This window comes from Rutidosis leptorrhynchoides, chromosome 3 (assembly GCF_046630445.1).
Source record: "Rutidosis leptorrhynchoides isolate AG116_Rl617_1_P2 chromosome 3, CSIRO_AGI_Rlap_v1, whole genome shotgun sequence".
NCBI classification, from domain to species: Eukaryota; Viridiplantae; Streptophyta; class Magnoliopsida; order Asterales; family Asteraceae; genus Rutidosis; species Rutidosis leptorrhynchoides.
In genome coordinates, this window is record NC_092335.1 from 575,247,596 (window position 1) to 575,267,684 (window position 20,089).

General features: G+C 34.2%; 1 protein-coding gene across 2 annotated transcripts; it reads right to left on the reverse strand.

Moving 5' to 3' along the window:
- Window positions 1–16,713: 16,713 nt before the first annotated feature.
- On the reverse strand, window positions 16,714–19,808 carry LOC139898676 (transcription factor bHLH130-like). 2 transcript variants are annotated; one of them, XM_071881433.1, is made up of 6 exons: window positions 19,155–19,808; window positions 18,116–18,351; window positions 17,485–17,658; window positions 17,330–17,395; window positions 17,172–17,240; window positions 16,714–16,983 (listed from the first exon to the last, which is right to left on the reverse strand). In XM_071881433.1, the coding sequence occupies exons 1-6, from the start codon at window positions 19,579–19,581 to the stop codon at window positions 16,927–16,929; spliced, it is 1,029 nt and encodes a 342-aa protein (XP_071737534.1). In that variant the 5' UTR covers window positions 19,582–19,808; the 3' UTR covers window positions 16,714–16,926. The 2 variants fall into 2 exon arrangements, with proteins under 2 accessions (XP_071737534.1, XP_071737533.1); XM_071881432.1 differs by having other exon boundaries at window positions 18,116–18,369; window positions 19,155–19,791.
- Between the last annotated feature and the right edge of the window lie 281 nt (window positions 19,809–20,089).

Consider the following 20,089-nt stretch of genomic DNA (forward strand, 5'->3'; position numbering starts at 1 on the left):
TTAACAACATTCAACAAGATCGTTAACCTAAAGGTTTCAAAACAACATTTACATGTAACGACTAACGATGACTTAACGACTCAGTTAAAATGTATATACATGTAGTGTTTTAATATGTATTCATACACTTTTGAAAGACTTCAAGACACTTATCAAAATACTTCTACTTAACAAAAATGCTTACAATTACATCCTCGTTCAGTTTCATCAACAATTCTACTCGTATGCACCCGTATTCGTACTCGTACAATACACAGCTTTTAGATGTATGTACTATTGGTATATACACTCTAATGATCAGCTCTTAGCAGCCCATGTGAGTCACCTAACACATGTGGGAACCATCATTTGGCAACTAGCATGAAATATCTCATAAAATTACAAAAATATGAGTAATCATTCATGACTTATTTACATGAAAACAAAATTACATATCCTTTATATCTAATCCATACACCAACGACCAAAAACACCTAAAAACACTTTCATTCTTCAATTTTCTTCATATAATTGATCTCTCTCAAGTTCTATCTTCAAGTTCTAAGTGTTCTTCATAAATTCCAAAAGTTCTAGTTTCATAAAATCAAGAATACTTCCAAGATTGCAAGTTTACTTTCAAGTTTTCTAAATCCATTCCAAGTAATCATCCAAGATCAAGAAACCTTTGTTACTTACAGTAGGTTATCTTTCTAATACAAGGTAATAATCATATTCAAACTTTAATTCAATTTCTATAACTATAACAATCTTATTTCGAGTGGAAATCTTACTTGAAATTGTTTTCGTGTCATGGTTCTGCTTCAAGAACTTTCAAGCCATCCAAGGATCCTTTGAAGCTAGATCTATTTTTCTCATTTCCAGTAGGTTTATCCAAGGAACTTGAGGTAGTAATGATGTTCATAACATCATTCGATTCATACATATAAAGCTATCTTATTCGAAGGTTTAAACTTGTAATCACTAGAACATAGTTTAGTTAATTCTAAACTTGTTCGCAAATAAAAGTTAATCCTTCTAACTTGACTTTTAAAATCAACTAAACACATATTCTATATCTATATGATATGCTAACTTAATGATTTAAAACCTGGAAACACGAAAAACACCGTAAAACCAGATTTACGCCGTCGTAGTAACACCGCGGGCTGTTTTAGGTTAGTTTATTAAAAACTATGATAAACTTTGATTTAAAAGTTGTTATTCTGGGAAAATGATTTTTATTATGAACATGAAACTATATCCAAAAATTATGGTTAAACTCAAAGTGGAAGTATGTTTTCTAAAATGGTCATCTAGACGTCGTTCTTTCGACTGAAATGACTACCTTTACAAAAATTACTTGTAACTTATTTTTCCCACGATAAACCTATACTTTTTCTGTTTAGATTCATAAAATAGAGTTCAATATGAAACCATAGCAATTTTATTCACTCAAAACGGATTTAAAATGAAGAAGTTATGGGTAAAACAAGATTGGATAATTTTTCTCATTTTAGCTACGTGAAAATTGGTAACAAATCTATTCCAACCAAAACTTAATCAACTTGTATTGTATATTATGTAATCTTGAGATACCATAGACACGTATACAATGTTTTGACCTATCATGTCGACACATCTATATATATTTCGGAACAACCATAGACACTCTATATGTGAATGTTGGAGTTAGCTATACAGGGTTGAGGTTGATTCCAAAATATATATAGTTTGAGTTGTGATCAATACTGAGATACATATACACTGGGTCGTGGATTGATTCAAGATAATATTTATCGATTTATTTCTGTACATCTAACTGTGGACAACTAGTTGTAGGTTACTAACGAGGACAGCTGACTTAATAAACTTAAAACATCAAAATATATTAAAAGTGTTATAAATATGTTTTGAACATACTTTGATATATATGTATATATTGTTATAGGTTCGTGAATCAACCAGTGGCCAAGTCTTACTTCCCGACGAAGTAAAAATCTGTGAAAGTGAGTTATAGTCCCACTTTTAAAATCTAATATTTTTGGGATGAGAATACATGCAGGTTTTATAAATGATTTACAAAATAGACACAAGTACGTGAAACTACATTCTATGGTTGAATTATCGAAATCGAATATGCCCCTTTTTATTAAGTCTGGTAATCTAAAAATTAGGGAACAGACACCCTAATTGACGCGAATCCTAAAGATAGATCTATTGGGCCTAACAAACCCCATCCAAAGTACCGGATGCTTTAGTACTTCGAAATTTATATCATATCCGAAGGGTGTCCCGGAATGATGGGGATATTCTTATATATATGCATCTTGTTAATGTCGGTTACCAGGTGTTCACCATATGAATGATTTTTATCTCTATGTATGGGATGTGTATTGAAATATGAAATCTTGTGGTCTATTGTTACGATTTGATATATATAGGTTAAACCTATAACTCACCAACATTTTTGTTGACGTTTAAAGCATGTTTATTCTCAGGTGAATACTAAGAGCTTCCGCTGTTGCATACTAAAATAAGGACAAGATTTGGAGTCCATGTTTGTATGATATTGTGTAAAAACTGCATTCAAGAAACTGATTTCGATGTAACATATTTGTATTGTAAACCATTATGTAATGGTCGTGTGTAAACAGGATATTTTAGATTATCATTATTTGATAATCTACGTAAAGCTTTTTAAACCTTTATTTATGAAATAAAGGTTATGGTTTGTTTTAAAAATGAATGCAGTCTTTGAAAAACGTCTCATATAGAGGTCAAAATATCGCAACGAAATCAATTAATATGGAACGTTTTTAATCAATAAGAACGGGACATTTCATGGTTCAACTTCGAACAGTCTATCATCCATATACATTTGACAATCTAAATCTGTTTTCAGAAATCGTATTTTAATCATGATTTTTGACTCGTTCAAAGAAATCGCACAATATCTATATGAAAAATTAACTACTTTTCAAGAGCAATTCATTTATGAACATATTTCAATTCATACTTTTCTAAATTTCAAAAATCAAATACGAATTTTAAACCAAAATTAAAATAGTCATATCTTTCAAACCGTACGTCGAAAACACGCGATTTCTAAAGGAGAAATTATTAGTTTTTCGAAAGATTTTCAACTACGTACAATTCATATTTTGAAAATATCAAGTTCATATCAGTAGGTTAAATATTAAATTTGGGATTTAATAACAAAATCCTTTTTCAGACACATTAACGACTAAAACACATCACGTAAGCATGGACACGAGCACTACCATTGATTATACTATTTAATTGAAGAAAAAATAGAGATACAAAAATTAGGGTTCTTAGATCTTACCTAAATTACAAAGTTGGACGGATAGATGAATAAAGCTTTACGCGTAGAACACAAATATGCAAACGATTTAATGATAATGCAATTAAAAGTAGTGATTTTGGTGAAGATGATGGTTGACTATGATGATGATGTAGATGGTTTGCTTTTCGACTATCATAGGGGAAAAAAGATGGCTGCAGTTTTATGATTTAACCTAAACCTAAAACTTCCTTATATAACAAGTTTAAAAAATTACACAATACTCCCCCCCCCCCCCCCAATGGGGTGCCGAGGGACAAGGGGTCCCGAACTTTATTTTTTGTAACTTATGGCACAAACATATAAAGAATAAAAATTTACGGTCTCGCAATAGTTAATCTATTAACATTTTCTAATGATCGTCAGGTCTAAACCGCACAATATAAAGAATAAAAATTCTTAATAAACTTATAAATTCCATATAAATAATATTTATCATTAAAAAATAACATAAAAATGTTATTTCATCATTTCGTGACTAAAAAGTCAGTAACGGTCATTAAGTAACACTTAACGAATAATAAATATTCTTATCAAACTTTAACACATAAGTATTACAAATACAATTATAACAAATCATAACATAAAAGTCAACTAATTCACGTATGTAGCGACCCAACAAAATCGTCATTGACGGCGCCGTTAACTTAGGTCCCGTTGCGTGGTCGTAGTCCCTATATGAGACTCGTTTGACCAAAATTATGTCGCATTCATTTGAAAGTACAAGATTTGCAAAGTTCAGTTTACCAACGGTTCAACAATAAGTTTAAGTTTACAAAAGTAATAAAGTGAAAATGAAATAAACTTGCGACATAATATAAGTTAAAAATCACGGTTGCTATAAATAGCGTATGTATGTATGTATGCTTGACTCCAAGCAAGTATATCAAAGTGTGCGCAGAAGCATGTATCAAATAGCCAAGTATGAACCTGAGAAACATATAGAAAACTGTCAACGAAAAACGTTGGTGAAATCATAGGTTTAAGTAAGTAAGTGAGTAAAAGTAAGTCGAACCACAAGATTTGCAACATTGATGAAATAGTAGTACATTCTAAAAGTTAATATTCACGAGCACCCAATTATCAAGGCTTAACATTCCGTCCGTTGAACCCCATTAATAGTGCTAGAACAACACTGTTTCTCGAAAATATATTTCATCCGTAGACGGTAGCGAACCGTCCGAGATGAGGGTTTGTCAAACCCATATGGCCATACAACATAAGTTCACGCCTACACTTACACACTGCAAGAGTAACTAATGATAATCGAATTGAGGATTTTGTTCTAAACTCGTATGTAGAATGTTTGTTTTCCTCTACTTGTGTTCACTTAGTTAAAAAGAAATATTTATGTTTTCTCATCCCAAATGTAAGTTCAAAAGAGTAAAAGTGGGACTATGATCTCACCTCGAGTGCACGAGTATAAAAGTACTTCACAAAGTAAACGTGTGCATGATAGTTGCTTAGCCTTGACCTAAACAAGTAAGTTGTATCAATTAACCGGTTACGTCACAAGGTCAGGCGAAATGTGTTCAATTAGTCCTATGGCTCGTTACGACTCGAATAGTATAGCATGTGAATCACGTTGTCAAGTTTCATACAAGAATCAAGTATAAACGAAGATTAGAACGATTGCATAAACGTTTGTTTAAGTTTGACTAAAAGTCAAACTTGGTCAAGTCAAAGTCAACAAAAAGTCAACACGTTCGGGTCGGGTCCCGAACTATTTTTCTGTGCTAATTATTCATATATAAGCATGTTAGAACAAGTTACATGTGAATCGGAGGTCCATAGCATGCCACACATTTTTCGTATATTGGAAAAGCAAGACAGAATCAAACCATGCCTATTGTCGCGTCGCGATAAATGCTGGCCGCGCCACGGCGAATAACAGGTGCTGGTACCTGGTCAGTCTCAATTGTTCAAGTCTCAAACTCAAAATTCAAACAAACACAAAACACAACCCGTAAACACTTAGAATGCGTATCTTATATCGTTGGAAAGCTATTTTGACAAGGAACACAACTAAGTACATATTATCAATCAAAACGTGCATTTAAAATAATCAAATTCTCGTCAAATGTTCAATGAACGTTCATAATCAAAGTTTCAAGTTTGTAAAACGCGTTTCATTATTCGGGCAACCAATTTACATGTATGATATGCCGTTTTGAACGTAATGAAACATACATTACAACTAAACACCCACAAATAACATTCCACGACATTTAAAGCATCAAAAGTTCATCTTAAGAGCTTTCAAACCCTAACCAAGAATCACAAAATCATTAATCATGTTTTTGAAGTTTTCTTAATCAACCTACGCATCAAAACGAAGCTAGTGATACTAGTAACACAATCAAAACATGAACTTTAACAATTTAACAACATTAACTCATCCAAAATGCAAGATTAAGCAAACCCATTTTTAAGTTCATGCTAGTTACTCCAAAACAACAAATCGAGCAAACAAAACATATATTCATGTTATACACGAGCCATGGACACTAACTAACACCATTTCAAGTATATAAAACGAATTTAGAGAAATCTAGAGTTTTAGAAATGTTACCCAAATGTGAAGAAATTGGTACCAAAATGTAGAGGATGAAGAGAGGATCACAAAAATGTAATTTGTTTTGATGTTTGCTTCCTTGAAAAGATTTGGATGATGATTCTTTGTTGAGAGGATTTGAGAGAAAAAGGAAGTAGTAAGAATGGTGGTGGGTGTTCAAATGAATGAGTGGTGGAGATGGTGGGTTGACTAGTTGACCTAGTCAACTAGTTTGCCCACTAGCCAACTTTGGTCTCTCGAGTTTAAAGCGGGTGCGGGAATTAACCAAACGAATTATTTTAAAAAACGCTAGAGTAAACGAGTGATCTTATAATTAAATAACGGGAATATTAAGAACGTAAGTTAACGAAAGACACGAATTTAGATAACAAAAGATATTATTAAAAAAAGACGGCGTTAAAATAAATTTAACGGAAAAACACGGGATGTTACATTACCTACACCTTAAAAGAAATTTCGTCCCGAAATTTAGTTGGAAGTAGTAGTCGTTGTTTCTTCCTAGAGATCTTGTGTTGTCGATTCTACAAATAAGTGAAGGTACTCCCTTGGGTATTTCAACGAACTTCGACAGTCGGGATTTTACGTTGGTTTAAAGTTTGGTTTTACGATTTATAGTTTCAACCGGTCCTCCTTGGAAGTGAGGTTTGTCGTTGATAGTAAGTTCATTGAAGAGGATAACAAGTTCTTTTCTCGCAAGACACGCCTTTAAGTTTGATACACAGAATGTAGGATGAACGGAATTTGTTTGAGTCGGAAGTTCGAAGCGGTAAGCAACGGGCACAACACGCCCCAAGATTTCAAAAGGACTAAAAATATCGCGGATTTAGCTTTCTACGCTTCCGAAACGGACTACACCTTTTCAAGGTGCGACTTTTAACGTTACGCAGTTTCCCACTTGGAATTCGAGAGGTTTACGTTTAACACTTGTATGACTCTTTTGGCGACTACGGGCCGTCTTGAGCCTTTCTTGGAATTGAATAATTTTCCGGTTGTTTCATGAATGAGTTCGGGTCCGGTGGTTCGCTTGTCACCTACTTCGGTTCAACAATAAGAAAACGACATTTACGGCTATACGGGTCCTCGAAAAGTGTGACGTTAATACTCGAATGAAAATTATTGTAGTAAGAGAATTTGACTAAAGGCAAGTACTTTTCTCAAGTAAATTTGAAGTCGATAACACGAACTCGTATTATGGTTTCCAAATTTGAATCGTATGTTTGCTCAGTCCGTCGGGTTGTGGTTGATGTGTTGTACTCATGTTTAAACATGATCCCGAGGCTTTTTGTAAGGCACTCCGAAATCTAGAAGTGAAATGAGAATCTCGATCCGAAACGAGGTACATTTCCTTAAGGTATATTTGAAAAAGTTTGTTAGGACTTGAAAACGTTAGATAGAACAAGTTTCTCAAGAAATTCGCGCCGCGGAAGATTTATCAGTTTTCGAAAATGTTCGTTTGGACTATTCACCCTCGTGGCGAATGCTAGTATAGTGTGAAGAGTCTCTCTCTCCATTGAGAATTTAGGTAGAAGGTTTTTTTATACGAAAGTACGAGTGTAATACGGAAGAAGTTTCCGCCTCGATATGAGCATAACAAGCATATCGTAGTTCGTCGATAAAACTGTGCGAAAACGAGATAGTATACACGTGTAACATATGTTTGAAGTTGAAAGAATTTGTCATTCCTTCGGAAGCATGGGTATGGTTCGACAATAATCGAAGATGTGTCCCTGGTATGGTTGTTATCAACATTCTCGGAGTTTTCGGATATTCAAACAAGAAAAATGAAGTCATGTACATGGCACATGGTGGTGATTAGGTTGATCGAGTCCAATCACCATCACGAGTCATTAGAACTTTGGTATGACTTACCATAATATAACCACGTTGATCGAGTGTCGTTATATTACGCTAACTCATACCTCCATTCCCACATCACTCCATAACATCAAGTTCGTGTAACTGTAAAGATCTAGAATGAACAAAGTGTAACGACGTCTCAAACGTGACTCGTATTGAATCAAAAGAATTAGTGCAACTCTAAAGAAGCGTTCCCCGAGGGAAGTGTATAAATGATTGTTCACGTCAATGCGGTTCAAGTCAAACAATAATGCATTTAGGCACGAAATGAGTAACGAATCATGATAACGAATAGTATACAACCGTAGTGATAAGTGTTGATGACGATACTCACCTAGAGTAGTGATGGTAGTAACACCAAAAAGTAGATAGTAAGAAACACTAGTGGAAAACCGATAGTAAGTTGAAACGGTGGCGAATAACAATCCGGGAGATAGAGTTCCCGAACAAGTGTGACTAATGAAGTCGTCGTCATCCATAAGTATATGAATCTTGAATTTACGCGTGTTACCAGAAAGTTGCAGAATACGAGTTCGTATGATGAAAACTTGGTACCATTAAAAAGTTCACCTAAGAATGATTCAAGTATAATGCACAAGTAGCCAAGTAAGTGCTATCTATAGCAAATGTATGTCAGAATGCAATGGCTAACTATCCGGTTGTAGTCTAGATTAACTAATGCGTCCTAACGACTCTGTCAGACACACTAATGCACATCCTAGTTCCCTACAACCAACGCTCTGATACCATCTGTAGCGACCCGACAAAATCGTCATTGACGGCGCCGTTAACTTAGGTCCCGTTGCGTGGTCGTAGTCCCTAAGTGAGACTCGTTTGACCAAAATTATGTCGCATTCATTTGAAAGTACAAGATTTGCAAAGTTCAGTTTACCAACGGTTCAACAATAAGTTTAAGTTTACAAAAGTAATAAAGTGAAAATGAAATAAACTTGCGACATAATATAAGTTGAAAATCACGGTTGCTATAAATAGCGTATGTATGTATGCTTGACTCCAAGCAAGTATATCAAAGTGTGCGCAGAAGCATGTATCAAATAGCCAAGTATGAACCTGAGAAACATATAGAAAACTGTCAACGAAAAACATTGGTGAAATCATAGGTTTAAGTAAGTAAGTGAGTAAAAGTAAGTCGAACCACAAGATTTGCAACATTGATGAAATAGTAGTACATTCTAAAAGTTAATATTCACGAGCACCCAATTATCAAGGCTTAACATTCCGTCCGTTGAACCCCATTAATAGTGCTAGAACAACACTGTTTCTCGAAAATATATTTCATCCGTAGACGGTAGCGAACCGTCCGAGATGAGGGTTTGTCAAACCCATATGGCCATACAACATAAGTTCACGCCTACACTTACACACTGCAAGAGTAACTAATGATAATCGAATTGAGGATTTTGTTCTAAACTCGTATGTAGAATGTTTGTTTTCCTCTACTTGTGTTCACTTAGTTAAAAAGAAATATTTATGTTTTCTCATCCCAAATGTAAGTTCAAAAGAGTAAAAGTGGGACTATGATCTCACCTCGAGTGCACGAGTATAAAAGTACTTCACAAAGTAAACGTGTGCATGATAGTTGCTTAGCCTTGACCTAAACAAGTAAGTTATATCAATTAACCGGTTACGTCACAAGGTTGGGCGAAATGTGTTCAATTAGTCCTATGGCTCGTTACGACTCGAATAGTATAGCATGTGAATCACGTTGTCAAGTTTCATGCAAGAATCAAGTATAAACGAAGATTAGAACGATTGCATAAACGTTTGTTTAAGTTTGACTAAAAGTCAAACTTGGTCAAGTCAAAGTCAACAAAAAGTCAACACGTTCGGGTCGGGTCCTGAACTATTTTTCTGTGCTAATTATTCATATATAAGCATGTTAGAACAAGTTACATGTGAATCGGAGGTCCATAGCATGCCACACATTTTTCGTATATTGGAAAAGCAAGACAGAATCAAACCATGCCTATTGTCGCGCCGCGATAAATGCTGGCCGCGCCGCGGCGAATAATGGGTGCTGGTACCTGGTCAGTCTCAATTGTTCAAGTCTCAAACTCAAAATTTAAACAAACACAAAACACAAACCGTAAACACTTAGAAGCGTATCTTATATCGTTGGAAAGCTCTTTTGACAATGAACACAACTAAGTACATATTATCAATCAAAACGTGCATTTAAAATAATCAAATTCTCGTCAAATGTTCAATGAACGTTCATAATCAAAGTTTCAAGTTTGTAAAACGCGTTTCATGATTCGGGTAACCAATTTACATGTATGATATGCCGTTTTGAAGGTAATGAAACATACATTACAACTAAACACCCACAAATAACATTCCACGACATTTAAAGCATCAAAAGTTCATCTTAAGAGCTATCAAACCCTAACCAAGAATCACAAAATCATTAATCATGTTTTTGAAGTTTTCTTAATCAACCTACGCATCAAAACGAAGCTAGTGATACTAGTAACACAATCAAAACATGAACTTTAACAATTTAACAACATTAACTCATCCAAAATGCAAGATTAAGCAAACCCATTTTTAAGTTCATGCTAGTTACTCCAAAACAACAAATCGAGCAAACAAAACATATATTCATGTTATACACGAGCCATAGGCACTAACTAACACCATTTCAAGTATATAAAACGAATTTAGAGAAATCTAGAGTTTTAGAAATGTTACCCAAATGTGAAGAAATTGGTACCAAAATGTAGAGGATGAAGAGAGGATCATAAAAATGTAATTTGTTTTGATGTTTGCTTCCTTGAAAAGATTTGGATGATGATTCTTTGTTGAGAGGATTTGAGAGAAAAAGGAAGTAGTAAGAATGGTGGTGGGTGTTCAAATGAATGAGTGGTGGAGATGGTGTGTTGACTAGTTGACCTAGTCAACTAGTTTGCCCACTAGCAACCTTTGGTCTCTCGAGTTTAAAGCGGGTGCGGGAATTAACCAAACGAATTATTTTAAAAAACGCTAGAGTAAACGAGTGATCTTATAATTAAATAACGGGAATATTAAGAACGTAAGTTAACGAAAGACACGAATTTAGATAACAAACGATATTATTAAAAAAAAAGACGGCGTTAAAATAAATTTAACGGAAAAACGCGGGATGTTACATTACATACACCTTAAAAGAAATTTCGTCCCGAAATTTAGTTGGAAGTAGTAGTCGTTGTTTCTTCCTCGAGATCTTGCGTTGTCGATTCTACGAATAAGTGAAGGTACTCCCTTGGGTATTTCAACGAACTTCGACAGTCGGGATTTTACGTTGGTTTAAAGTTTGGTTTTACGATTTATAGTTTCAACCGGTCCTCCTTGGAAGTGAGGTTTGTCGTTGATAGTAAGTTCATCGAAGAGGATAACAAGTTCTTTTCTCGCAAGACACGCCTTTAAGTTTGATACACAGAATGTAGGATGAACGGAATTTGTTTGAGTCGGAAGTTCGAAGCGGTAAGCAACGGGCACAACACGCCCCAAGATTTCAAAAGGACTAAAAATATCGCGGATTTAGCTTTCTACGCTTCCGAAACGGAATACACCTTTTCAAGGTGCGACTTTTAACGTTACGCGGTTTCCCACTTGGAATTCGAGAGGTTTACGTTTAACACTTGTATGACTCTTTTGGAGACTACGGGCCGTCTTGAGCCTTTCTTCTAATTGAATAATTTTCCGGTTGTTTCATGAATGAGTTCGGGTCCGGTGGTTCGCTTGTCACCTACTTCGGTTCAACAATAAGAAAACCACATTTACGGCTATACGGGTCCTCGAAAAGTGTGACGTTAATACTCGAATGAAAATTATTGTAGTAAGAGAATTTGACTAAAGGCAAGTACTTTTCTCAAGTAAATTTGAAGTCGATAACACGAACTCGTATTATGGTTTCCAAAGTTTGAATCGTATGTTTGCTCGGTCCGTCGGGTTGTGGTTGATGTGTTATACTCATGTTTAAACGTGGTCCCGTGGCTTTTTGTAAGGCACTCCGAAATCTAGAAGTGAAATGAGAATCTCGATCCGAAACGAGGTACATTTCCTTAAGGTATATTTGAAAAAGTTTGTTAGGACTTGAAAACGTTAGATAGAACAAGTTTCTCAAGAAATTCGCGCCGCGGAAGATTTATCAGTTTTCGAAAATGTTCGTTAGGACTATTCACCCTCGTGGCGAATGCTAGTATAGTGTGAAGAGTCTCTCTCTCCATTGAGAATTTACGTAGAAGGTTTCTTTATACGAAAGTACAAGTGTAATACGGAAGAAGTTTCCGCCTCGATATGAGCATAACAAGCATATCGTAGTTCGTCGATAAAACTATGCGAAAACGAGATAGTATACACGTGTAACATATGTTTGAAGTTGAAAGAATTTGTCATTCCTTCGGAAGCATGGGTATGGTTCTACAATAATCGAAGATGTGTCCCTGGTATGGTTGTTATCAACATTCTCGGAGTTTTCGGATATTCAAACAAGAAAAATGAAGTCATGTACATGGCACATGGTGGTGATTAGGTTGATCGAGTCCAATCACCATCACGAGTCATTAGAACTTTGGTATGACTTACCATAATATAACCACGTTGATCGAGTGTCGTTATATTACGCTAACTCATACCTCCATTCCCACATCACTCCATAACATCAAGTTCGTGTAACTGTGAAGATCTAGAATGAACAAAGTGTAACGACGTCTCAAACGTGACTCGTATTGAATCGAAAGAATTAGTGCAACTCTAAAGAAGCGTTCCCCGAGGGAAGTGTATAAATGATTGTTCACGTCAATGCGGTTCAAGTCAAACAATAATGCATTTAGGCACGAAATGAGTAACGAATCATGATAACGAATAGTATGCAACCGTAGTGATAAGTGTTGATGACGATACTCACCTAGAGTAGTGATGGTAGTAACACCAAAAAGTATATAGTAAGAAACACTAGTGGAAAACCGATAGTAAGTTGAAACGGTGGCGAATAACAATCCGGGAGACAGAGTTCCCGAACAAGTGTGACTAATGAAGTCGTCGTCATCCATAAGTGTATGAATCTTGAATTTACGCGTGTTACCAGAAAGTTGCAGAATACGAGTTCGTATGATGAAAACTTGGTACCATTAAAAAGTTCACCTAAGAATGATTCAAGTATAATGCACAAGTAGTCAAGTAAGTGCTATCTATAGCAAATGTATGTCAGAATGCAATGGCTAACTATCCGGTTGTAGTCTAGATTCACTAATGCGTCCTAACGACTCTGTCAGACACACTAATGCACATCCTAGTTCCCTACAACCAACGCTCTGATACCATCTGTAGCGACCCGACAAAATCGTCATTGACGGCGCCGTTAACTTAGGTCCCGTTGCGTGGTCGTAGTCCCTAAATGAGACTCGTTTGACCAAAATTATGTCGCATTCATTTTAAAGTACAAGATTTGCAAAGTTCAGTTTACCAACGGTTCAACAATAAGTTTAAGTGTACAAAAGTAATAAAGTGAAAATGAAATAAACTTGCGACATAAACGAATACATAAACTTAATCAACCTTTGTTAGTAAACAACATACCTGAGCGAGATTAATGAAGAATTGACTGTTTATTGAGCGAGACTCGTTATTGTCGATTTGTTCCCATAAATTAATGAGTAAACAACATAACTGAGTGAGATTAATGAAGAATTGACAGTTGTGAGAGGAAACTTACTTTATGCTTTTTAAAGCCCTAATCAGGCTGATGTTCTTGAATCTCAATTACATGACGGTTGTGAAAGTAGCCATTCAAACCGGAAAGGAGATGATGTTAACGGATTGGATGCAATCAACATCAATTGATAAATTAGGGTTTGTTGTAGATGGATTAGATGGATTGTGGCCGGGGCGTAGGAGATGATATCGTGGTTTTTTTTTTTCTAAGTTGAAAATCACGGTTGCTATAAATAGCGTATGTATGTATGCTTGACTCTAAGCAAGTATATCAAAGTGTGCGCAGAAGCATGTATCAAATAGCCAAGTATGAACCTGAGAAACATATAGAAAACTGTCAACGAAAAACGTTGGTGAAATCATAGGTTTAAGTAAGTAAATGAGTAAAAGTAAGTCGAACCACAAGATTTGCAACATTGATGAAATAGTAGTACATTCTAAAAGTTAATATTCACGAGCACCCAATTATCAAGGCTTAACATTCCGTCCGTTGAACCCCATTAATAGTGCTAGAACAACACTGTTTCTCGAAAATATATTTCATCCGTAGACGGTAGCGAACCGTCCGAGATGAGGGTTTGTCAAACCCATATGGCCATACAACATAAGTTCACGCCTACACTTACACACTGCAAGAGTAACTAATGATAATCGAATTGAGGATTTTGTTCTAAACTCGTATGTAGAATGTTTGTTTTCCTCTACTTGTGTTCACTTAGTTAAAAAGAAATGTTTATGTTTTCTCATCCCAAATGTAAGTTCAAAAGAGTAAAAGTGGGACTATGATCTCACCTCGAGTGCACGAGTATAAAAGTACTTCACAAAGTAAACGTGTGCATGATAGTTGCTTAGCCTTGACCTAAACAAGTAAGTTGTATCAATTAACCGGTTACGTCACAAGGTCGGGCGAAATGTGTTCAATTAGTCCTATGGCTCGTTACGACTCGAATAGTATAGCATGTGAATCACGTTGTCAAGTTTCATGCAAGAATCAAGTATAAACGAAGATTAGAACGATTGCATAAACGTTTGTTTAAGTTTGACAAAAAGTCAAACTTGGTCAAGTCAAAGTCAACAAAAAGTCAACACGTTCGGGTCGGGTCCCGAACTATTTTTCTGTGCTAATTATTTATATATAAGCATGTTAGAACAAGTTACATGTGAATCGGAGGTCCATAGCATGCCACACATTTTTCGTATATTGGAAAAGCAAGACAGAATCAAACCATGCCTATTGTCGCGCCGCGATAAATGCTGGCCGCGCCGCGGCGAATAACGGGTGCTGGTACCTGGTCAGTCTCAATTGTTCAAGTCTCAAACTCAAAATTCAAACAAACACAAAACACAAACCGTAAACACTTAGAATGCGTATCTTATATCGTTGGAAAGCTCTTTTGACAAGGAACAAAACTAAGTACATATTATCAATCAAAACGTGCATTTAAAATAATAAAATTCTCGTCAAATGTTCAATGAACGTTCATAATCAAAGTTTCAAGTTTGTAAAACGCGTTTCATGATTCGGGCAACCAATTTACATGTATGATATGCCGTTTTGAAGGTAATGAAACATACATTACAACTAAACACCCACAAATAACATTCCACGACATTTAAAGCATCAAAAGTTCATCTTAAGAGCTATCAAACCCTAACCAAGAATCACAAAATCATTAATCATGTTTTTGAAGTTTTCTTAATCAACCTACGCATCAAAACGAAGCTAGTGATACTAGTAACACAATCAAAACATGAACTTTAACAATTTAACAACATTAACTCATCCAAAATGCAAGATTAAGCAAACCCATTTTCAAGTTCATGTTAGTTACTCTAAAACAACAAATCGAGCAAACAAAACATATATTCATGTTATACACGAGCCATAGACACTAACTAACACCATTTCAAGTATATAAAACGAATTTAGAGTAATCTAGAGTTTTAGAAATGTTACCCAAATGTGAAGAAATTGGTACCAAAATGTAGAAGATGAAGAGAGGATCACGAAAATGTAATTTGTTTTGATGTTTGCTTCCTTGAAAAGATTTGGATGATGATTCTTTGTTGAGAGGATTTGAGAGAAAAAGGAAGTAGTAAGAATGGTGGTGGGTGTTCAAATGAATGAGTGGTGGAGATGGTGGGTTGACTAGTTGACCTAGTCAACTAGTTTGCCCACTAGCCAACTTTGGTCCCTCGAGTTTAAAGCGGGTGCGGGAATTAACCAAACGAATTATTTTAAAAAACGCTAGAGTAAACGAGTGATTTTATAATTAAATAACGGGAATATTAAGAACGTAAGTTAACGAAAGACACGAATTTAGATAACAAAAGATATTATTAAAAAAAAGAAGACGGCGTTAAAATAAATTTAACGGAAAAACGCGGGATGTTACAACGTATGACACAAAAGTCAAATTAACAATCGTCAAAGAATTAACGAGAAAGTTAACGGAAAAAAGAGGGCCATTACATATTGCTAACTGGAATCCTAAATGAATGAAATCGGCCTTGGAAAAGTCGGTTTTGGCTTACATGTGTAAAAACGCAAAATTGATTATACTAGATTTATATATATTTTTTCAAAATAATATTTTTGTAAATCTTCTCTAAAAATAACTTTAAAAAAAAAAATCTCTTAAAATAGTATTAGTATAAGTAAAAAGTTTAAATGAACCCATAATAAAAATAATATAAATAAATATTTAATTATTTAATATAAATATATAATATAAATAACAAATAAAATATGATAAAAAAGATATCGATACCACACTTTAAGGAATAAAATAAAAAGCATAATCTAGTCTCCTTAATATCTTATCTTCTTGGATATCTTCTAATTATTGTTCAACGACCCTCTCATGATATCTATGTTGTGACTCGTGTTTGAAATTCTCAAATTCATAACTTTTACTGTGATTTTACTAACTTCATGAAATACTTACAGTTTAAATTTCTCTCTTTTCCAATAGAAAATATTGTCCTGTTTATTATACATCGTTTTTTAAAAAAGTTATGATATTTTTACCATTAAAATTTGATAAATTCACCGTAACTTGTGTATAGTAAAGATACTTGATGAACAACGAAGATGAATTTATCAAATTTAATGGTGAAAATATAGATTCCTTTTTAAAAAGTCAAATTACACACCCATAAACAAATATCTATACATATATTCACCCATCAATTTGAACCATATGGCATGAAATGTGAAACGAAAGTAGAACACATAGAAAAGGTTTATGTTATCAGATCCACTGTACAACTAATTAAAAACTTTATAGTTTCTAATACGAGTAGTATTATTTTGTAATTTATGTCTTGTTGGATGATCATACAAGTAAAGATCCTCTAACCAGAAGTATAGAAGCAGAACAGATGATAAACAACAAATTTCTTCTCGGTACAAAACAAAACAATTTCGATCAGTTTAGCTCTGACCCGACTTTGCTGAACATTTGCAGTTCGCGTGACAATCTTTCAACTCCTGCAAAGTAAATAAGTTTGAAATTGGATATAACGAGAACGATAGAGTGACCCAATTAGGTAGAGTTAAACTTTACCCATATGATTGAGTGACCCAATTAGGCCAGAACAGCAAGTCAAATTTGATGCTCTATAAAAGACAGGAATACAACATGAAGAGAAATGTTGATAAAGATTATTCTGTTATACCTTGTACTGTTCTTGAAGATCTTTAATGTAATCAACAGCCAAATCCAACATATCAGATGTGTTTGTTTGCTACTCAGGAAAAAAAAAAAAATTAAATAAAAAATAGATTCGGGTCCCGAATGTATATGCATTGAATATTGTTGTCAAATTTTATATACCTTGTCCATGTGTGGGACTAGTTCTTGTAGTTTTCTCATTCTTTCACTTATTCGTGTTCTTCGGACCTAAACAAATCATAACAGTCAAGATCTATTGGAAAAGTCAAACGTTAAGATTGTGAGCCGAAAACTATATCAAGATCAAGTAACATTACCCTTTCAGCAATGCTTCTTGGATGCGTAGCACAACCTCGTTTTGCACGAATTTTGCAAGGGACGGAATCTTGAAAATGCAGCAGTTTTTCGATAGCAGCCATTTCGCCAGATGTTTTTGGTAAACTCAAGTGGTGTGCCAACATAGGGGGATGATTTACCATATTATCAACATTCTAAAACAAAAGTATAAGCAAAATACATTTTAGTAATATTAAAATACAAGGGGTGTCTTAGAGAGTGTGCAAAATAGGGTCCGAAAAAAAAAAAAAAAAAAAAAAAATGTGAAAAACCTTTTATGTATGCTTGTTTTTCTATCGGTCCAAATATGGCAAAAAGAATTTACAGCCGAAAAAGAAGTTTTTTTTTTTTTTTTTTTTTGCTTCTTTAGACAAAAAATACCCCAAGTAATATAGAGATGTTGATAAAGATGATAACTTGTTCTGCTATTTATAATGATAACCTTTTGGTAATTTTACATCTTTTTATATGTATTGAAAAAGTTGGCATTTATACATGTCCATTTTTATAAGATCTCAAACAGTGACATATAAACTAATGAGACGACCCTGTAAAATACATGTTGGGATCAAGAATTCAAGATTTGTGTTTGTAAGTTGTTATGAATGTTACCTGAAGATCTAGCTCCCTTTTGAGCCCAGTAAAGTTGTCGATAAACTGTGAGGGCTCGTGTCCCCAAGAACCAAACGGGTAGTCAGATGTTTCATTAAGGACTCCCGGGTCAATGGTGTCGGGTTCGATTTCTGAGATCCTCGGTAACGTTGGAACACCTGACGATTGTCGCTTTAATCTGGTTGACGAAGGACTCATATCGCCATTGTTTCCCATTTGGTAATTTCCAACCATACCTGGTATTCCATTAAAACCTGCATATATCATTTTGCTGAACAACATTCAGTTATGTTCCTAATTCTTTGAAGTATCTCAAAACTCAAATCACAAGAAATTTTATTTAGTTGATATAATCTGAGAATACAAAGCATAAAGAAAGATTATCATACATTAGAAATCAGTTTTTTCAAGACTAAAGATCTACACTTTCATCCTTTTTTGACTTTTTGAAGTCAAAACTAATACAGTATAAAACATCAAGTTGGCTGAAGTTTCTAAAATTAGAATTAGAATTAGAATTAGAATTAGAATTAGAATTAGAATTAGAAGTATATTCTATTCATGGGTCGAAAAATGGTAAACTACAGTCTTATTATCCAAAAATAGAACAATACATTAAGTACAAATTTTCAAGATAGAAAATCAACAAGGGAGTATACCTTAGACTTTAACAAGTCAAAATATAACTCCAACTTTAAAAGAAAACATTATCAATGAAGGAAGAAACAGAAATGGTAAAAAGGTAAAAACATTCATGACTAGATTACACAGATCATATCATTCATAAAACAAACCCCAAATATAGAAAGTTTTTTGACCGCAACAGCTATTACCATAAATGGTAAAAAAAATCTTGAACATTTGATCCATCTTAAAACAAACTTAACACCTAAAGATAGATAAAAGTACACAACTTTTCACACAAACAAGAAAAATCAGACCATACCCACAAAAATAACATGAATACAATATACAATAAACAATCAAAAGATAAAAAAGGGAGTAGTGTAGTAATAAAGTCAAGAATATCAAACAATACCATTTGGATGATTGAGATTAGAGAATAAACCAGCAGGAGAGCTATTTTGTCTCAAAAGATTTGAAGAAGCCATTTTAGATTGTTGTCCCAAGTTATCTATACCCATAACCATACATGATGATGATGAGCTCAACTGACCTCCCATGCTTACTTGAGTTGTACTATCTATGCTTGTTCGACTTGTACTTTGTCTTGGATAATGAGATGGTAATTGAGAATTCAAAGAAAATTCAGTCATCAAATTAGGTTTAAGATCCACCTCCTCTTGTAGATCTTGAAAACTTTGAGAAATAAAATTATAATTTAACCCATCATTTATATCTTTATTTTTTTCAATATCATTAACATAACTTTGAAGAATAGAGCTTGGTGCAGACCTAAATCTTAGTAACCCATTAATATTCTGATTACTCATATCAAAATTCATGAAAATCCCAGTTCAAAGAATATATAAAAATATGAACTTTATGTAATTGGTTGGATAAAGTTTGAGTCTTGGAGAAAAATATATAGATGGAATCAATGAATAATGCTATGCTTGAGAATAATCATTATCATGAGTAGTAGCATGAGTTACTTTCAACTTTTGGTTTCTTGAATAATTACCAATGAATTAAAATTAAAATAAATAAGTAAAAAAGAAGTGCTTGATTTGTAAGCTTTGTTGGAATTTGAAACTTGTGGATGAAGGTAAGAATGGATAATAAATGTTTAGAGTTTTTTTGTGTGGATAAATTTTGAACAGATCTGATGAGGTTGATTTGCTTGTGTTCTGTTGCTATGAAAGCAAGTTAAGCAGAAGTATTAATGATAACGAAGACTATAGATGGACTAGCTTGTAATTTCATCTGAGTTCAAGGGGTATTCACGAAGATCATTAATAAAAATATAAATACCCCTACTTTTTAGTAATAAACAATAGGGAGTATATAAAA